Genomic DNA, 19,803 nt, shown 5'->3' on the forward strand with positions numbered 1-19,803 from the left:
CACACGCAGTGAAGCACGTCAAGGGCATAACCGGATGCACAGGGTCACGCTTTTGGCAAATGATACATCCCTATGGGGTATGGTGGCACAGCGAATTATATACGTAATAGGCGCAGTGCGTACATCTAGATGTCTGACGCAGTGCTCTGCGCTACCGCGGGGGGTTGTTTGCGATACTCCACGCTGTATCTACTATATAATCAACCGAAGAAAGGCAAGGAAACGTAAGGATAAGGAACAAAGGGGAAAAATATAAAAGAGACAGAACAATAAGGACATTTCATTATTTCGCGGCTATGGTTTATTCATGGCTATCAATCTAACTTCTTTGGAAGTCCCTCCCTATTGGCTCAGGGTTTCTCTACCAAATGCAGACTATGTTATCCCCTTGGAAAGGCATAGGTTGAATAGGGGTGGATTCGACTTCAAGTCTGGTGGCTGATTCAGCAAAGAACATAGTTAACTAACATGTCATTGACTTCCGTAATGCAGTACATAACAAAGATAGGGGACAAATCTGCGCTCGGACACTTCAAGAAGACACGTTACGGGAAGCAGATCCGCCACGGGCAGGAGACGATGGCCCCGAGGGCGGCGGAATCGCGGTGGCCTCGAGAGTCTGGCTGCCAACTTTGATCGGTTTGGCCGGTAACATGGCGAAGAGCATACGCGCGGGCTCAGATGTCAAGTTGGACCATGCGTGAACCGTACTGCGTTGGACTACGACATCACCCTTCTCCAAGGTCGTCTTGATTCCGTTGTCCAGCTCCAGCACTATCTCGCCCGCGAGCACGATGCCGAAATCTATGCTGACAGTTCGGTGCATGAATCCTGGTCCGGGTGGGAAATCCACAACGCGGATAATAGTGCCGACGGAGTCAGCGAGAGGGATTTGGGAGCAGTTGAAGTCCGTCCAGGGCCCATCTACTTTGGCAGGGAAGGACTCGGTGCGCCATATTGTGGTGAATGCGAGCTTGTCTGATGTGGCGCGAGAGCAGTCGGCAGATAAGGGGTCATACGGTGTCAGCTGGGTGTCTGAATCGATCATGGCTTTACCGGATGGACTGTGGCCCGTGACAACACGTCGAATCGGTGTATATGACATTACAGATTGTATGGGATTGGCAATGGCAAAGCGGGTTGTTGAGAAAATTATTTTGGCGGCAGTTGAAATGGCACTTGGCTGACTTATGAGCAGGAGAACGATAGAGTCGGGCAGCCAAGTTAAATGAAGATGATATGAAATATTAGGATTATGGTGTTAGAGGAAGAGGAGAATTGGGTAGACCTGTACGTATAAGTAACATGCGTATTTATATGTGTCTGCTTCATTCATTCTCCCTTCACCTGTAATCTAACATTGAATATGCGCTCCAAATGACAAGCCTGGGAACTTCTCTAGGAATAGCGGCGGATTTGAATGTGCTTCTAGTACCCAAAAAAGCGCTCAAAGGATTGTTGTGCCTCCAGGAATTATTGAAAAATTGTAAGCTACCCTCTTTTGAGTATGTCCAGCCATTTTAGGAGGGCGTGAGAATCAATTACCTGCAAAATATATGCTGTGCACAACAAGAAAAGCATGGCAACTCCCAGCTGCTGCAACTGCATCGAAGTAGTACGGGCACCAGTAGAGGAGGACAGTACCATGTGCACGTACCACCTTCTACAAGCGCCAGCGAAGCTACGGCAGAACAAACAATATTTCCAAAGGGAAAATGGACCCTGGCATGGCCCACTCCATGGCAATATAGGTCGGGACAGATTGGCCAAAACCACGGAATCTTAGATGACAGGCATCAAGGATGGGAGGCCGGAATAAGTTCCCCTTTCAGCAAATAGACAAAGCCTCACGCGCAGGGCATATTGGGAGCTCAATTGTTACTGCAAAAAAACAAAATGCAAACAGCTCCTGTTAGTTATATCATGGATCATCAGATACGGGCCCTCGGCACCTTTGTCAATGGAATCGGAATGCATGGAAATTTTGTTCGATCTGGATGGCCAAGAATAGTATATTTATACTGCATTCCACTTTCCAATGACAGAATGTTGGCATCCTTGTGCAGTCTTGCCTGGTCCAGGATCCAGTATCCACAATCCAGTCTACTTGCGAAACCAAGCAGCCCCCCTTCTCTTGACACATCCCTCAAACAGGTATGCGGCGCATCAATAACTTGACAATGAGCAAAGCGTGAAAAAGGATTTATCACTCCATATTTTACCGCTGACCGGGCTAGATGCGTGCAGTCTTTCTTCCGAGTTCGCTTTGTTGCTGATAGCGAGGTCGTTTTGGTGTCCAAAGAAGTAAATGCTCATAATAACCGATTAGGTGAAGTTGTAGTTACTTCAAATAGTTAGTTATGGGTTTTGACCGCTGCGCTCCGCCATTAGTAAGCACGCCAAGAGCTTCGAGGTATTTTACGCGTTTGATAGCGAGCATAGCGAGCGCTCCAAAACTTGTTATCTGCTACACAGCAATATGCCGAGAAACATCAGTATCTGCGGACTTCGACTCCTTCTGGATCACATTCTCATGCCGTTTCGCCGAAAGTTCCAAAAATCGAAATCTTTGCTTGCGGCTATGGTTGGCCTTGGGCCTGAGCAACTCAAGTGATACGCCACGAGAATAATCAAAAAGAAAAAAAAAAAGCCCTTCGGAAACTCTTACTTCTACTGTCAATGTGTGCACGGGATGAAACAAAAGCACCTTGTTTCTTTCCGCCTTGCTCATGTGTCCTCATTATTTTTAGACTTTTGTGTCAAATTGACATGTTGAACTCGGATTTCACCGGACCCGGACGGCGCAGGTAGCAAAATCCGGCTCTGATGATCAATCCTGCCATGATTTTTTCAATAGAATATTAAGATTCTAGATCTTATGTTGGAGGTTGTTGTTGCCTCAGAAATGTACCCGTACTGGATTTTTATGCTTTCCGATCTGCTTGCTGCATGTTGAAGCTGTTGTTGTAGTTCGCTTCAAATCTATGCTTGGATCCGGCCCAATGAGATAATTCGCATATTCACGGAGGCTTGGATTTGGGAAACTCGCAAGATATGATAGTGTTCTTGGGACTTTGAGAGTGATGACTAGGAGCTTCAGGCATGCTTCGAGAACCCGCGTCTTTTATAGTTATGTGGCGCGTAGAGACCAGAAGGGGGCGGGGGGAGCAAAGATGTTAAGTTATAACAGAGATCAAATAATCAAAAACACCAAGTAGAATACAAACAGTTTGAATGAAGTCTAAAGTGTAACTCAGGCTGGTTTGTTTCTGAGATCTCTCATCAATGATTATTCAATGAATGACAAAGGTTTTTGTGGATTTGCTTGAAAAAGTCTACACTGCAGCGGGCAGCCCCTTATACTGCAGCTGCAACACATTCTCAGAAACAGAAGCGCAAGAGAGTTGGCGGCTCATTTGAACTTCTCTCCTTTGTTTTTGGATAACATAGGCAAGTTTGCTAAAAAGAAAATAATACCGTTGTTTTAAAACCTAAAACATACATGTGTTTCTTTTATTCCGGATAAACTAATGGTAAACTAAACAATTAAATTAAGGGACTGCATCAAGGTACCTCGACAGCAAACCCAAACGGCAAAGATAACTAAAGATAATACGAGGGGGAATTGATTAACACAGAGTGAAACCTCTGAACGGCATCTTGTGCTGAACTCTGGGGTCCGAGGACCCAACTCGACTCATCAATATTCGATGGCGGCTCCGGGACGCTTGCTCCAAGACCAGGAAACTTCGGGGGGAGCGTGAGGGAGTCAGCAGGGTCAGACTGGTGTTTTAGGGCTGTTCTGGAAGGGCTGTCACTATAGTCTTGGCTTGGCTCTGGGTTTGCACGCGAGTATAAATACTGTAGCTTTTGGAGCTGAGCTACAGTATCTCCAGGAAAGCGGTGTATCCGCATTGTTCCCAATGCTAGAATGCCGCGTCTCAGCGCCGCCATCGGCGCCCCATGCCATGACCGCAGAGGGTCAGTTACCGTGCTTGGCAAATGTGGCTGATATGCTCTCAACATTATGCAGCGATATAGGCCGCCTATGGCATCTGTGGGTAAGAGGCTTTGCTGGTGGATCCGATACATTTCCGCAGTTGGGCACGTCCGGGGGGTCCGTAGACCGGCCACAGCATCTCTCAGTCGTCTGTTGTAGTCGGCGATTTCGAACTCAATGAAGAACGAGAGATCGGAAGGTATGAACGTGAACCCAGGGTCGCTCGTAAAGTCGAAGTTCTGATGGCAAAGGGCGCACAGTGGAATGGCATTGCTAGAGGAGACCAAAGAGAAATTCAACAATCCATGCTCACGCATATACGGCTCCTAAAACATATGGAAGTCAACTACAAGATCCTCAGGAGGACACATGGAAAATCCATACGAGGTATCTGTCCTTCCTATCAAAAACATGGCAGATATCAGTTGGTACTGATTCGCAAACCCAGCAGCTGTCTCCACAAGCAGCTCGCGTCTGAAGTTTAATGGCTTCAGAAAACTCCCCATTTGAAGTTATGGATTTCTCAGAGGACATCTGTCTCGAGGAAGATGATGGGCGCCTGGGGGGGGCATTTGCATGTTAGCCATGATTTGTATGGGGAAAAAGACCTGAATCCACTGGCTTGGGAGATGAATAGCTATAAGTATTATCTCTGGTGATACCGTAAACATACCGGTAGACTTTTCAGGGTTTTTGAGGACACGGCTTGACGTGGGTATCAGACGAGGTAGGTGCGAGGTTGGAGGACAATCTACGGAGAGTCTCTATGGACACAAATACGAGTAAAAATGTTTAGGCACAGTTGCGCGGTCATAACGAAGAATCATGTCGTTCCCAAGGACGATGTGAGCAAGAAGAAAAGTGAAGTTGTGAAGTTGGTATTGATATATAGCGGAATCTGTGGGATGGTTAAGCTCTGGTGGTTGTGCATAGCCCTATGCCATACATAGCTCCCAACAACGCAATCACTCTAGGCTACCTATTACAGACTAGCGCACTACACATCCATGCCTCGGCCTTCTTAGGCTCGATCACCACCAACATATATTAGCTACCGCTAGCTACTCGAACAAACAACCAACCATGTTCAACCTCTCTTACGCAACTGAAGCTCTGCCCTTCAGGGATATCCATCTTCTTGGTGGTCAAGGTGCCCCACCCTAGTCCCTGGCCCAACAATGTCAAAAAGAAAGAGACTCGAGGAGCCCGGTGATGCAGGCTCAAAACAGTCAAAAGCAGCACGATTCAACATCCACACATTAAAGCGGCTGCAAAAAGCGGTGGCAGCGGACCCGGAAATTGTCCTGACATCAGACTTCCCAAAGGATTACTCTAAGCGTCTTTCTGAAATGCGGATTCCGTTACCCTCTCCAACACGTTAAGATTCCCTCCATCATTACGGCCTGTCTTTTCTAACTTCTCTGCCAGTAACATCTATTACTGCTGCAACAACGTCAGGTTCAGTCACTGAAGAAGATATCCGCGTATTTCTAATGCCTTCCGAACCCACTGCCATTGTATCTCCCTTGGCTGACTCAGTCCGAAGTCTGCTGGCGGATGCAGAAATGTCCGAGGCGCTTGTAGGGCTTATGCGGCGCTGCGAAATTCTTTGGAAAAGCCCATTTCCTCGAAAGAAAATGGTTTTCAAATGCGATGGAAATATTGTCATCAAAGCAATAAAGAACGCGCTGGACTACACTGAATACACTACACTACAGTACCTGGAAGTGCACAAGCCGACTGTGCCTGCCCCCAGGCCATCTGGATTACTGCGAATGAACGATGTCTCTTTAATTTTTATGACTTACACGTCCACGGCAACACTGGCAGACATATGGGCCGGGCTGGATATATCACAGAAAAAGTCCATCCAAGATCAGCTCAACCAAAACCTGGCTGACCTAAGGTCTCTTTCACACCCTACTGGGACGCCTCTTGGAGGAGTTTGTGGTGAAGGCTGTAAAGATGTTAGGAGACATCTCCGTCGCAGTACTGAACCTATTCTGACTGTCAAAGATTTCAAGGATTTTCTGTTCCCCTCTTTGGGCGCTTCTATTTTCGCAGAATTTATCAGCCGGCTTCAACAATGTGTCCCGCCCGAGCAATTAGAAATTAGATGTGTCTTTACACATGGTGATCTACGACCAGATAATATCACTGTGGAACCAAGTGGTGACCACCAATTCCGAATTACTGGCCTTCTAGATTGGGAATATAGTGGGTTCTATCCTGAGTATCACGAGTTGATCAAGAGCACAAACGGTCTCAGTCCTTCTTCGGACGATGACTGGTACTTGTTCCTACCCAAGTGTATTTCACTAGAAAGCTATGGCATGTGGTGGCTACTCAACTATGCCCAGGGGGCCTTCATGGAGTGATTATCACGCAGCTCCGGGAGGGAATGAGAGAATCTCAAATTGACACTAGATCGCAATGAAAACTAGATTAGAGGATTGCATCTCACTTTTCCTTCAATTCCTTTCTGGCTGCACGATATTCCTCATCATCCTTCTCCAAAATGAACCCATTCCGTAGCTTGTTGAGAATATCATGCACATATCAAGGATCACACTACTGTGGAGCATTAATTGGAAGAATGTTAGAGAATATACAATTATGGGGTAGAATTGTGAGAAAAAAAAAGGATTTTCGTAAAGTATGGAGGCACATCAAGTTGGTGAGTGAGTGATAGAGAATTGATTGTGTACCAGCGTAAGTTGACTGCGCGCCGCTACCTATTACGGACTAGCGTACGGCACATATGTGCCTCTATCGATTAACCGGGCCCTAGATGATTTGTAAGCTGCCGCTCACCTGCAACCTCTGGTCGGCCCCTCGTTCCGAGGGTCCGCCATCTCAACGTTATCCGCCATCTCAACGTTACTGCCCACTTATACCCATGATATTCAGTTGATTTATCAACCAATGAATCTATATTTGATAGATACAAATAGATTATATTGTAAATGAACTATTGCCGTGAATTCCTTGTAAATTTGGTGGCATTAACATAAATGCCTTTGTCTCTGCAATATCTCTTAAGTTCCTTCATAACCTTCTTCCATTTTGGCCGTAACTTCTCCAATGCCTCCTCAATACCAATCTGATGATGAATAGCTGTCATTTTGCGAATATTATCTGCAGAGATGACTCCTCCTTTATGAACTACCCTCCGTGAGCCGTTCAGACGGCGTTTGCGAGCAGCCGAGGCGGCAGTTGTCTGCGAGAGCTCCTCCTGCAAAAGAGCCACTGTATTGGCCATTGCAATACTACCCTTATAAAGCTTCTGTAATCCTTCATATATATAGTCCTCATCATAGTTATCTTCATCTTCCTCTTCCAAAGCCTCGAGTTTGCGTTTATATCGGTTGAATTGGCGTACAGTTGAAGGAGTATACCAAGTATCTGAATCCATGGAATCTGAATTTGAAGATTCTGAAGGAGTAGTCTCGAATTCACGCAATTTATTAAGGACAATTGAAGGATTGAATGGAAGTAGGCCAGTTGCTTCCCATCCATGTTTGATTGTATGAACTCTGAATGTTGCTTTTCGTATGGAGGTGATAGCATGAAGAAATTCAACCTTTGTGAACTTCTCACAGCCGCGTCTTGTTGCTTCTTTCCACTGCCACTGAATGATGATGCTTAAAGGCTTGAAAAACACCAACATCCAGAGGTTGTAATAGGTGACTCGTATGCGGGATGAGATAGAAGGGAATGATGTTGTTCTTTTCACAAAAATCCATGAATTCAAAGGTGCAATGGGAGTCAAATCCATCTAATAGAAGCAGACGGTGGGTTCCTTTGTTGCGAGCTTTTGTAGACCGATGGAAATGCTGAATCCACTGAAAAGAGATTTGATCATTATTATACCCAGTGTCGGATGTAGCTATCATGGCATCCTTCTCTATTTCATCTGTCCACCGCTCCTGTAGCTGCTTCCCGGTGAGAATATATAAGGGAGGAATGGTAAAGCCATCAGTTGCAACTCCTTCAATGATAGTAAGACTTTCTCTATTATTTGAACTTCCAACATAGGCCCGTCTTCGAGGATCTCGCGTTACAATCCATTGATCATGTCCAATTCCTATTCTGAACCCTGTTTCATCGAAGTTGTAGATATCGCAATCTTGAATTCCATATTTATTGACTGTTTCTTTGAACCGGTTAAACCAATCAAGGATATGAGATGGTTGATGAGCCTGTTTCCGTAATATATCAATGGTCTTCTGCTTGCGTACATTATACTCTGGATGGCGTTTGAGAAATCTTTTGACCCAGTGCTCTCCAAGCCCAGGTGCAGGTGTGGTAGAATCTGTATGGCTCTGCGCAAGTAGGAATCGAGCAGCACCAAAGATCATCGATCGATTGGGAGGTAGGCATAGCTTATCTAGAGCTTCTATATACTGACAAAGTGATTTTTCCTGCTCAAAAGATAAAAGTCGATTAGCAGGAGGTCGATGAGTTCGCGGAGCACGGCCATTGTATCGATTGAGCAGACGGGAATAGGGAAGGTTATAATCTCTTGCCAATGCTTTGATATTGGGTTTTTCAATATCGGCTATGGAATCTAGAGCCTCTGTGATCTTATTCTCTATTAAAATATATGTAGAAGTCATCACATTGGTTGATTATTGCATTTTGAAAAAAGAGATTCGCGTATTTGAAAATAATCGCGTTGAGATGGCGGATAACGTTGAGATGGCGGACCCTCGGAACGAGGGGCCGACCAGAGGTTGCAGGTGAGCGGCAGCTTACAAATCATCTAGGGCCCGGTTATGTAATAATGTCTAAATATTTGTCAAAGCAAGGATCTCCGCCATCTCGCATGGTGTATCTGCTATTGCAAATTTTAATTATTTAGCCTACAGGAGCTTCGGCTGTGCTGGGCTCTTCTGAGGTGTCTTGGCACGTGCGTTAATTAATGTATCGATTGAATGGCTTCCCCTAGTCTGCGAGCAGCTCTCGCTCAGGCGATTCCAAAAGATGTAGAGCTCATTATCCGCCATCTGGCCACTGACCCGACGCCTTGTCCCGCACTTTTCTCTCCGCTACCTGGACAAAGTGAGGAGCCCACGACTTGTGAAAACCATTTCATTACCGTGTCAATTCAGCCAGAGGTGCCTGGAGATGAGACCAGGGACAATAATCGAGTCGAACTATTCATCTTCGCAATCGAGATATTGGTTTTCACCACTGCAAACCTCACAACCGTTTTTGTTTCCAAGGCTGATTCGACTGGATATCTATACCGGTTGAAGCTTCCACCCACCGCGAAATCGTTGATGCGCAGTATTTCAACCTCGTTCCTATCGCATATTGTCTCGTCACATCAGAGGCCTGGCATTAGACTTGTTCTTTCTCTCTTCGCACGCGCACAAAACCAGTACCTCTTTCCGGGTAGCGTGGAGAATCCGCGAAAGCATATTTTGGATGATCGGGGGCTGGTCAAATGGTGGTGCCGCGTGGTAGACCCCATCCTAAGACGCCACGAGCCTGAGGCAAAGGTGGATACGAATGGCCACCCAGCAGAGGAGCAAAATCGCGATACTGAAGCGCAGACCACCTCAGCAACGGCGTACCTCATTGTCCCGGGCTGCGACAAGTTCGAGTCTAAGACCTTTTTCCCTCCATCCGCAAAATCGGATCCCCAGACCCGACCACGCTGGCTCAATTCGTATCCTCTGCACCAAATATGTGGATCGCAAAATGCGCCACCCCGTTGCCAAGTACCGCGTTTTCCAGATGATCCAAAAGCGCGGTTCCTCCTAGATCTCGATTATGAAGTCCCTGATGTTACAAATGAATCGAGCACCGGACAATGGCGCAGCATCAAGACTATAGACCAATTTTGGGAGATGATGGCGTATAGACAAGAGTGTTCTGCTGGCAGATTGGTTGGGTTCTTGTGGGTGGTCATAAATCCTCCAGGACTTTTGAACTCTGTTCCCATGATATCTTCAACTTCTCAGAATGCACATAACCAAACAAAGCGGGACATCGAATCAACGCCTAGCAAAGATGCCACCCTAGAATCTTCGGCCTCGGAGTCGAAGGTAAGTGGGCAAGTTAGAAATTCAACCGCGGAAGAGTACCATAACGAGTTGTTACCACAAAATGACGTCATGACCGTAGACCCACCAACATGCCCAACTAGCGCTTCATTCGAAGGTGACACTGGTACAATAAAACTAGACGACAAAAGTTACCACGACCTCGTGGGCCTACTCATTGAACTTGATTTCGACAACGAGAAAACAGCTATCGAAAGCACAGGCTCTTGGATTTCCAAACTTTCCACTCTGATTGGTCGAAACAACCACGGAGAAGGGGTGATAGGTGAATCCCTACCTGTTGAAAACTTCACGCACCAACCTGCAGACGCTTCAAAACTGTTGAGAGGAGGATTGATCAGGAAACGGAAAAAGGATGCTGGAGATACTGGAACTCCAAGCGCGCATGGAAAGAAGCCGGATTCTTCTTCTGTTGTGGCTAATCTTGAAGGGGATGATGACCAGCATAGGCAATCACCCAACAGTGTCCCACAGATAATGACTCCTACGATTAACGTTCTAAATGCATCTGTGATTAGGAAAAAGAAGAAGTAAGAAGAATCCTAAAATGATTTTACTTTTAAATATTCTTATTGCGCTACTATTTGTGACACATATTAATACTTCTCTATTTCCCTTTCATGATTTTACGTGGCAACGTTCCTCCTATCTACAAAAATTAATATTCGGAAAAGAAGATAGGATAAACCTTTCTATTTGAGAGGTCACCAATCTGTTAATTCATTAGGATTGAGGTGGTATAGATGTATGGTATTCGCTGCTCCAAGGTCAACCTAATCCACTCTAAGTATTCTTTATCCTCTCTTCTTTGCATTGCCAACCACCAGAACCACGTGCTCATCTTTCAGGACAATGGGCTTTTTCCCCTATCACAACTTTTCCAACCAACACCACACATACAAAAATAGGACGAAAGGCATCCATCTAAACCTTGGTCTACGAGTTGTCACCTCAAGGAGCAATCCAAGGTAGCATCTGACACGCCAACTGATAATTGTGCTATCAATAATATATTCTAATTCATTGTTTCTCAATATAGTATCGCCAGGACATACATAGACACAACCACCAACCAAACCAATAAACAAACCAAGCATAAAAGTCAATTCCAACGCCGTTATCCCGCTTCCGATAACTTTTCTAATTCTAACAGATAGATCGTCATTAAGAGCGCCGCATGTTGGCATGGTTGTCATGAATGCCAGTATGGAAATGTCTTGTCGCAGATTCTCCGGAAAAGTCGAACCCGGTATGCCTCCCTTCATTATCATCCTTGCCAAGAGACGTACGTCGGCCCTCTGTAGATCCATTCTCAGTTAAAATGGTGAAGTCAACAGTTTTCTGAATCATTTTGTCAGTGCCATTAGCCTGCTGTATTGAATTCGCCTCTCTCCCGCTGCCTCTACTTTGATTGCTGGTCATATCCTGCATTTTGTACTCCATAATTCTCTCTTCGCTCTCGGTGAACGTTGCATTCGGGATAGGGTTTGCAGTAGGAGGGCCGCGGCCTCTTCTACTACTACCAAATGTGCGCAGGTCTTTTGATCCTTCGTTACCAGTCGTCTTGTTCGATCGGAGTGAAGTAATTAGGGAACCAAAGACGGTAGAATACCAGGACCTCATCAGCGGGAAGACCATTGGCATATTCGTGGTAATTACCGCAATGAAAGTTTCGCGGACGGCCCATGACCCTGCCGACTGTGCACCATTGACTGGATCCTACGGTACATATATCAGAACATTGGATTTCCGAAATTATTTTAGACGGCGAAGTTATCGACTCACCACCACGATCATTACAACCCGCACGACGGCACAAGCCATGACGAGCAATCCTCCGCTAAATAGGACTGTCAATCCTACTTTCTTCATGGGCTTGATACTTGATTGCCACAGCATAGGAATCGGTATGCTCAGCAGGTACATATCCGTGGTGATATTGAACCCGAGATAAACCCAAATTATCTGGTTGGAAACAGCTGGCTGGCAAACATCTAAAGAGCGCAAATTGAGAAGTTAGCGGCATGGGTGTTTCTCTACTGCCTGAAGAAAATCCATACTTCCGGGATCTGGATATATCTGCCAGTATTTGTTGAAAGGACGGCATGCGAGGAAAAGGTTCAGAACCACGGCGACCCAGCTGACGACGATGAAACCAAAGCCAATGTATAATTGGATCCGATATTTTCGCTTTAAGCCGAACTATATTTGCCAGTCAGTAACAAGAGCTGGAGAATGTGCCGACGAGGGGTTTGTACAGTCAGTCTCATGTATAGCACCAGTAGCGACGCTTTCAGCGACCATAACAATATCCCATAGGTCGTCCAGCCGCAGATCTGGATTTTTGAGCCTATAATCCTACACACACAAAATTTGAGTCCCATTCGCGTCATTCGCTGGTGATTTACTTAGTCCCCTTACCTTAGTCGGTACTCTGGATTGTCAGGCGATAGAGCTGCCCGCTGTTCGTCGGTCATGCCATTGTTGGCCAAACCTTTGGCTACATTTCCGACAGAGTATGCGAGAGCTGTTTCAATGGTGTAGAATGTCTGTTTTCAGATATTAGCTATTTATTGGAGCAAAGGAAGAACGAATATTCAAATCACGAGATATGGAAGAGCGAAAACACACCACCCCAACCACCACTAGGTAATCGTCCGGTTGAAGGCCTCTGAATCCGACGCCGTCAATCCGAGCGTACATCCTGATACTGGTCACCAGAATCGCAACCGCGAGGAGGGTCCATGCTTCGGTGGAAAAACTACGGAAAGCCGCTTGCGCCGCAGCGGCAGCAGCAGCAGCAGCGGGATCGGATGGAGGAGGTAGAGACATAGCGTTTTGAAGCTGCTGAAAGAAGAGGGTTTTTCACTTGTATGCGAGCATGAGGGTAGAGTATTGACAAGCGTCTAGCAACTTGAGGGAGTGCTCCTGTTATATTTCCCGTAAAGATTGATATGCACTGCTTGTTGCCCCTGTTCGCAAGGGAACCGCCCATCAGAAAACATGCCAAAAGATCCTCAAATTTCACCCACCAGAAGGTGGAACATTTACGGCGATGATTGACATGAAACTCAGCAAGCGTCGGTTTTCGGTCTCTTGTGACAGGTCCACTCGAACAATAAACCAAGCATCTTGACTGGGTTGTTCGTATGTCTCTGCCGAAACTACTCCGTATTTTTGCTGACCTCTTCATGTTAGGGTACTCAAACCAAATGCGGCAGGAGAGGGAAGGAAAAGGGAGAAGAGTTTTGCCTCGGATATTGGCCCGAGGATTAGATTATATCCGCCATGGAATCGGCAGTGTCGTACACAGTACGGTACATACAAACCCAACAGATATAGTGCAAAGGAAGCATTCAAAGAGAAACAAAAATACCCTATCTTAAATTGGGACTGTTCCGCCGCTCATCAACCAACAAGAACGAGTTGACTCTTGCGTAAGTTACCATGATACACTGATGATACGACAATATTTAGACTCAAGTCTAAAATAGCCCATCAAAGCCATGTCCCGAATGAACGTTATTTCGGTTGACCCACTACGGTCTCGCTGTGCCTGGACAGGGAGCGGAAGGGCGGGAAAACTCACCGTTCCCGTTGCATCGTCGTGAGTATCACTAATTGGACTAAGTGATCCCTTCGCTCTGCCGACGACAATTTCCGTCGCGATTTCCACCACCTAGGCTGGATGAGATTTGACTTCACCAAGGATACAGGGTTGAATGTCCCTGGAAGAAGAATATTGTGACAAACAACGCCTGAGGATGCCTTGGTAATAGTCAGAAAGAGTTACTTCCGCTTGGTCAAAATCCTAGACCTTGAGGACGGAGATTTTTGGCTCTTTTGACATCATTAATACCTACGATGGTTAAACCCAGAGAGAAGCTCGCCCACAATTTCGCAATCCCTGGTAGTCGTAGCACATTGCCCCGCTTTCCCCGACAATGTTGCCATCCTTTGTGACTTGGACGCTGAACTTCTTTGGGCACAAGTTTCCGAACATTAGCATTGGAATCCACCTGGCTAAGAGTTAGAACAATCCTCCATCCCCGCTGGCTAATAGGAGGTAGCCCGCCTCTTTGGATACAACAAGGTTGATGAGTAGCTGCATACCGGGGGCTCAGGTCGGATCCAGTCACACAAACATACATTACCTGTCACGCCGTCCGAATTTCCAATTCCTCACATTCTTCATTCCCGGCAGGGTTTCTGCTCGCAAATCCTGGGATACAATAACTTTTCACAGAACGCAGATATCACACAGTGTATCAGAACGGCTCTGTCGCGGTCCAACACCGGCACAAAAATGGAAAGGCTGGATTGTGCTGTTATAGGTGCCGGTAAGAATCTTTCTTCTGATCCCAGCCGCAACACAAACCCCCATTTTTTTTTTTTTTTTTCCGTTTGAGGATAGAAAAGAAATATATGGTTAAAGACCACACTGAACCATGTTTTATGCAGGGTGGTATGGCTTGGGAGCTGCAAAACAGTATAATTGCACACGGCCAGATGATTCTCTAGCTATCTTCGAGTCCGAATCCTCACTGGGGGGCACATGGGGTGACCAGCGCCTATATCCGCTACTAAAGAGCAACAATCTATTCGGGACGTACGAATATCCAGATTTTCCTATGGATGCCGCGACGTTTGGTATTAAGCCAGGTCAACATATCCCCGGCCCAGTCATCAATGCGTATCTCAAGGCATACGCAGCCAAATTTAGTATTACCAACCTAATTCGGCTACAGACGAAAGTCATCGCGGCAGAACACCAGGACACACTCGCGGGAGGCTGGATATTGACGGTTACAAACTCGAATCAGGAGGAGTCAAAGGTCTTCACTCGCCGACTCATTGTCGCGACAGGGATGACTTCTGAGGCCTTTTTGCCCCATTTTCAAGGCCAAGAGACGTTCGGCGGGCCCATTTTTCATAATAAACATTTCATGCTCAACAGAGGAACATTGACAACCGCGAAGTCTGTTACAATTTTTGGGGCCACCAAGTCAGCTTGGGACGCTGCCTATGCTTACGCCATGGCCGGAGTAAAAGTCAATTGGGTAATCCGGTGTATGTGCCAACTATCCACGGCAATATATTGATATGTTATATCGGGGTCTGACATGAGAATATTAGCAACGGGACGAGGCCCATGTTGGATGTCGCCGCCATTTGTAACACCACTGAAGAAATGGATAGAAAAGCTCGCAAGTACGCCTGGCAACAGCGCACATCAACCCAGGCCGTTTCTACAGCATTGTGCTAATCACTTTGCATAGATATCCGCTTCCTGACCTGGTTTAGTCCCTGCGTTTTTAGCGAAGCTGGTGGTTACAGCGCCATCCGCAATTTCCTCCACGGCACTGCTATCGGCAGAGCTATCGTCAACATTTTTTGGAGCATCATTGGCGGAGATGTCATAACACTCGGTAGATTCGACAAACACCCGGAAACAGCCAAACTAAAGCCATGGACTCATCCAATGTTCACAGGAACTAGTTTCAGCATCTTCAACTATGACACTGACATTTTCGACTTGATCAAAAAGGGTGACAAAATCTCGATCCACATTGGTGAAGTAACCCACCTCAGCCCTGGTAAGGTGCACCTGGCCGATGGTACAGAGTTGGACTCAGACGCCTTCCTCGCCGTTACCGGCTGGAAACATGTGCCACCCATGAAGTTCCTTCCTGAGGGAATCGATAAGGAGCTGGGACTCCCGCATGCTCGCTCAAAGGATGCCCCAGCAGAAGACCTCGCCAACCAACAAGATCTTATTGAACGTGCCGACAGAGAGATCTTCGAACGCTACCCGCGGCTTAAGGACCAACCAGTCTGGAACAAGGATTACGTCCCACTGACATCTCAAACGGGCATCAACACAACGGATGATATAACGCCCTGGACACCACTGACGCCCTATATGCTACATCGCTTCATCGTACCCCCATCCGAGCGTTTCCTCAAGGCTCGCGACGTGGCATTCGTTGGCATGGTCAGCAACTTCAGCAACATCCTCACTGCCCATTTGCAGGGTCTTTGGGTCAGCGCCTACTTCTCTGGGCTCCTGGCGAATGATCCCGCAGCGGCGATCGCTGACGAAAAAGCTATGCAGGCACTGTGTTATGAGGCTGTGTTGCACAACCGATTTGGCAAATGGCGGTACCCTACAGACTGGGGCAGCAGAGCTCCTAGCTTTATCTTTGACGCCGTTCCGTACCTCGACATGCTGCTACACGATATGGGGCTGGAACCCCACCGGAAGAGAGGGTTCATGACTGAGATTTGGGATCCATACGGCCCCGAGGATTATCGGAATGTGAATGAAGAATGGCAGAAAAAATATGAAAATACTAAAGGTGCTATTTAGAGTTGCGTATTGATGTGCAGGGAATCCCTCAGTGTGGACGGGTTCAAGAATTGGCTGGAGCACCATGGAGATGAGGGGATCAAGGACTTATTTAATTCAAGGCGTGGGCCGAAGTGGGGCAACGGGTCCCAAGGCTTCGTGTTTTCTCCCGTATCAAAATGCGACTCTGACTGCTGACGCTTAAGCGGCTGGTAGGAGCTACAGCTAACTTTGCATTTGTTGAAGATGTTTCGTGCGAGATTAGCGCACTTTTAATTAGCACCTTTCTTTCTGCAATCCATAATTAACTTTCTACTAAACCGAATTAAATGCATAACAAAACAATCAAAAATGGGCTCCTCCGTTACGTTGAACCACATGCAACTGCATATACTATATAGTCGCTATCAAAAGTTTATAACAATCCGCAAGAAGATCTTGCGCCAAAGTGCTATGGTAAAGAGCACGAGGACAAGAATATCGCGGGCGGAATTTGATGTGGCACCATTAGGGGTATCTTGATCTGCCGAAGGAGTTTGAGACCATCGCGAACTTCATACTGGCGGGGTGCCACTGACTAACGCTGTTTGGTAAGAACTGAAGCCAGCGACAACGATGAGAATCATGAGAGGTTCAAAGTCGAAGTCGGCACAGCACACTTCCAAGGTTGCAGTCTTGCAGAAAAGGTCAGTTTCGCCCATCGCTGGGCCGTCAGTCTGATTTGAGATGCATGGCAATAGCCAAGAGAATTAGCATACAGCCTCTTTCAAGTCTAATGATAACAAGCGTTTAGCTGAAAAAGGACCATAGAAGCTTGGAACGGCCCTCGAACTACTCCGTATCGAACTCAGCTACTGCATCTACGCCGTAATGCCGAGGAGATGAACACTCGCATCGGTCCCAGAGGATGATGTTGAGCGAGCTCAGAAGCCCCGAGAAAGGGTCTGGCTTATATCCATGCTACGAAAGCGCTTGTTCCACCCCGCGTATGTTTTTGATGAGAGAGGCGAAAACGAGGATATGCGCCGACGGGACGCCGCTTGATCCTGCTCTGTGGGGAAAATCCGATCAAACGCCGTTCTTGTTGCCAAAACACCCCTAACGGTTGCTCACGACACCAGCGAAGGAAAGCTAATAATATTTTAACTCTTGTCCCAATGACTGGCGGAAAACCTAGTAGCTAGCTCGGTTTTAGGTCAAATATTGAAACCGTTGGACATGTGAGTGGTTGGCAGAGGCCTACTGCATATACGTGCGATGAGCTAATGGAGCCCGCAGAAACGTTGCAAAAATTACTGGGTCCGAATTGTCGGGTCCGAAGTTTTTCTCCAACAGGTTCTAATGGGCTCACGGTGTTAAAATTGATCTGCCGGCTTGATCTTCATGTCCACAGTGCTATTCAAGTACTGGTTGGCCTGGTTTCTTCAGAACCTTCACAAGAAAGCATTACTTTTCTCTTGTTCCTACTTATCTCAACTAACTTACAAGTTATGCAAGCAGAGTTGAACTAACTAATGTAATCCACAAGTGAGTCAGCCACACTAATAAGTCGGCCACTTTTCATCATTTCATATCTTTATAATCAAATATAACAACAAACATGTAAGAAAAATAGATTAATTATATTAAGAATTATTTACAAATCTGCTTTCACATGTACAAGCAGTATGTTCAATAATACCACATTTATTACATCAAAATGCTGCATGTTTTTGTGATTGAGAGTTAGAAATCTCTATTCTCTTTTTTTTCTTTTTATTAATATTTTATATATAATTTATTTCTTCTTTAACTTTTAAAACATCTTTCTGAATTATATATATATGATTTTTTTTTACTTTCTTTTTTACTTCTCATTTACAGCTCTTAGTTCTTTATTTTTTTTTGTTAAAATAATAGCATTATACATAACTGTAATGTGACGGCGCCGAGGCGGTTGCTACTCGGCAGCGGCACAGAGGAGGATGGTATATAATGGGAAGCCTTATGGGTGGGCTTGATTATCTCGCTTGAACCGCGAACTCGTAGAATACTATACAAATACTGAACTACCAGAGGTACTCGGCACACTAAGAATATTGTATGAGGACAGTGGTAACTCTGGTATCTTATTGTCAAAAGATAAAAGACGAATCGCTGGCTCCTGGAATAGAGAGCCAGCATCTAGCTATTCTATATAGACAACGGGCAGCCATCCTCCCCTCACTCTATAAGCGAGGGTAGCCGAAGCAACTCCGCAGTGGCGCTGCATTGATCTGCCAGAAGGAATCCAGACCCCGTATAGAAACAGGATTCTCATATCTCATCAATCGGATCCTCTTCTATTGCATCCGAATGATGGCATAGGGTGGTTGGAAACCGGTTCGGACACCTGCGTGACGTCATGGGATAGATGGGATTATCCGAGGGGAAACGATGGGCCGTGTGGAGCCGTCACGGGGCCTTGGCACAACCAAGGGTGTGACAATAACCATTTGACATTTCTTAATCAACTGATTCATAGCTCAATTGATTGGACTAAATAAACTCTGTATATAATATTGCATATATTCTTTAATTTTCTTGATTTGAAAATTCACTTATCATACATTATGTGGTGTGACTGTGACTCAGAAGATTTGAGAATTATGAGAAGTTTCTAAAGAGTTGAATGTATACATTTAAATATTAAAATGTGAAAGAACTTGCTCTAAATTGTATAAAATTAACTCTGTAACTTTGAAACCATTTTTGATGTTGTTCTCATTCAGAGCTTTTATATGAGCTGTTGAATATAAAGTTAAAAACTTTTTTTTATCAATGTAATTAATATCAAACTGCATTTGCTCTTCCATCTGTTGTTTGTACATCTTTTTTAAAGAAGAGAAACAATTAACATTCAAGAATTGAAGAAAATGAGATGAATAAGATGATATATAAAAAATAATAATATTATTCTCAGAGTAAAATTGATCAAATTCAGCTGAAGTATGACTTTCATATTTATTAAAAATCAAAAGTTGATATTTATTTTTTATATGAGATTAAATGTTCTTATCAAATATTTTTTTAAATCAGATTAACTCAATTTATCATTTGTTCATTCATTCTCACTGACTTCAATCATTCAATCATGTGGCAGCTTTTTAATTTCATATCAACAAAATTGATGCATCTTTTTTTTCAGAATAATTATTGTATATAAAACTCAATCAATTGCATTTATTTCTGCAATAATAATAACTCATTCTCAATTTTCAGATTGTATAAACTTGAGATTATTAACTTTCTCTGATTCAGTTATTACTCTGACTGTTTTAATAACACTCATTTGAAACTCAGTCTCATTAAAGTTGTATATATCTTTATATGCAATCTCATATTTTGCAATAATGTTTTGT

General features: G+C 45.2%; 6 protein-coding genes across 6 annotated transcripts; 3 read left to right on the plus strand and 3 right to left on the minus strand.

Annotated features, from left to right (window-relative positions):
• Window positions 1–532: 532 nt before the first annotated feature.
• On the minus strand, window positions 533–1,105 carry HCAG_00582 (conserved hypothetical protein; the record flags this gene model as incomplete). Its single annotated transcript, XM_001543486.1, has 1 exon — window positions 533–1,105. The coding sequence occupies one exon, from the start codon at window positions 1,103–1,105 to the stop codon at window positions 533–535; it is 573 nt and encodes a 190-aa protein (XP_001543536.1).
• Window positions 1,106–5,178: 4,073 nt separating this feature from the next.
• Window positions 5,179–6,378, plus strand: HCAG_00583 (predicted protein; the record flags this gene model as incomplete). The annotated part of the gene is made up of 2 exons (XM_001543487.1): window positions 5,179–5,377; window positions 5,459–6,378. 2 exons carry the CDS (start codon window positions 5,179–5,181, stop codon window positions 6,376–6,378), a joined length of 1,119 nt encoding a protein of 372 aa, XP_001543537.1.
• Window positions 6,379–6,971: 593 nt separating this feature from the next.
• HCAG_00584 (predicted protein) lies at window positions 6,972–7,778 on the minus strand (the record flags this gene model as incomplete). The annotated part of the gene is made up of 1 exon (XM_001543488.1): window positions 6,972–7,778. The coding sequence occupies one exon, from the start codon at window positions 7,776–7,778 to the stop codon at window positions 6,972–6,974; it is 807 nt and encodes a 268-aa protein (XP_001543538.1).
• A 443-nt stretch (window positions 7,779–8,221) lies between these two features.
• Window positions 8,222–10,851, plus strand: HCAG_00585 (predicted protein; the record flags this gene model as incomplete). Its single annotated transcript, XM_001543489.1, has 4 exons — window positions 8,222–8,375; window positions 8,613–8,742; window positions 8,952–10,604; window positions 10,818–10,851. 4 exons carry the CDS (start codon window positions 8,222–8,224, stop codon window positions 10,849–10,851), a joined length of 1,971 nt encoding a protein of 656 aa, XP_001543539.1.
• Window positions 10,852–11,238: 387 nt separating this feature from the next.
• HCAG_00586 (predicted protein) lies at window positions 11,239–12,906 on the minus strand (the record flags this gene model as incomplete). Its single annotated transcript, XM_001543490.1, has 6 exons — window positions 11,239–11,793; window positions 11,860–12,068; window positions 12,135–12,276; window positions 12,354–12,432; window positions 12,496–12,623; window positions 12,706–12,906. 6 exons carry the CDS (start codon window positions 12,904–12,906, stop codon window positions 11,239–11,241), a joined length of 1,314 nt encoding a protein of 437 aa, XP_001543540.1.
• A 1,616-nt stretch (window positions 12,907–14,522) lies between these two features.
• Window positions 14,523–16,444, plus strand: HCAG_00587 (conserved hypothetical protein; the record flags this gene model as incomplete). The annotated part of the gene is made up of 2 exons (XM_001543491.1): window positions 14,523–15,144; window positions 15,354–16,444. The coding sequence occupies 2 exons, from the start codon at window positions 14,523–14,525 to the stop codon at window positions 16,442–16,444; spliced, it is 1,713 nt and encodes a 570-aa protein (XP_001543541.1).
• Window positions 16,445–19,803: the final 3,359 nt, after the last annotated feature.

This window comes from Histoplasma capsulatum, genomic scaffold, assembly GCF_000149585.1.
Source record: "Histoplasma capsulatum NAm1 scaffold_1 genomic scaffold, whole genome shotgun sequence".
NCBI lineage: Eukaryota > Fungi > Ascomycota > Eurotiomycetes > Onygenales > Ajellomycetaceae > Histoplasma > Histoplasma mississippiense.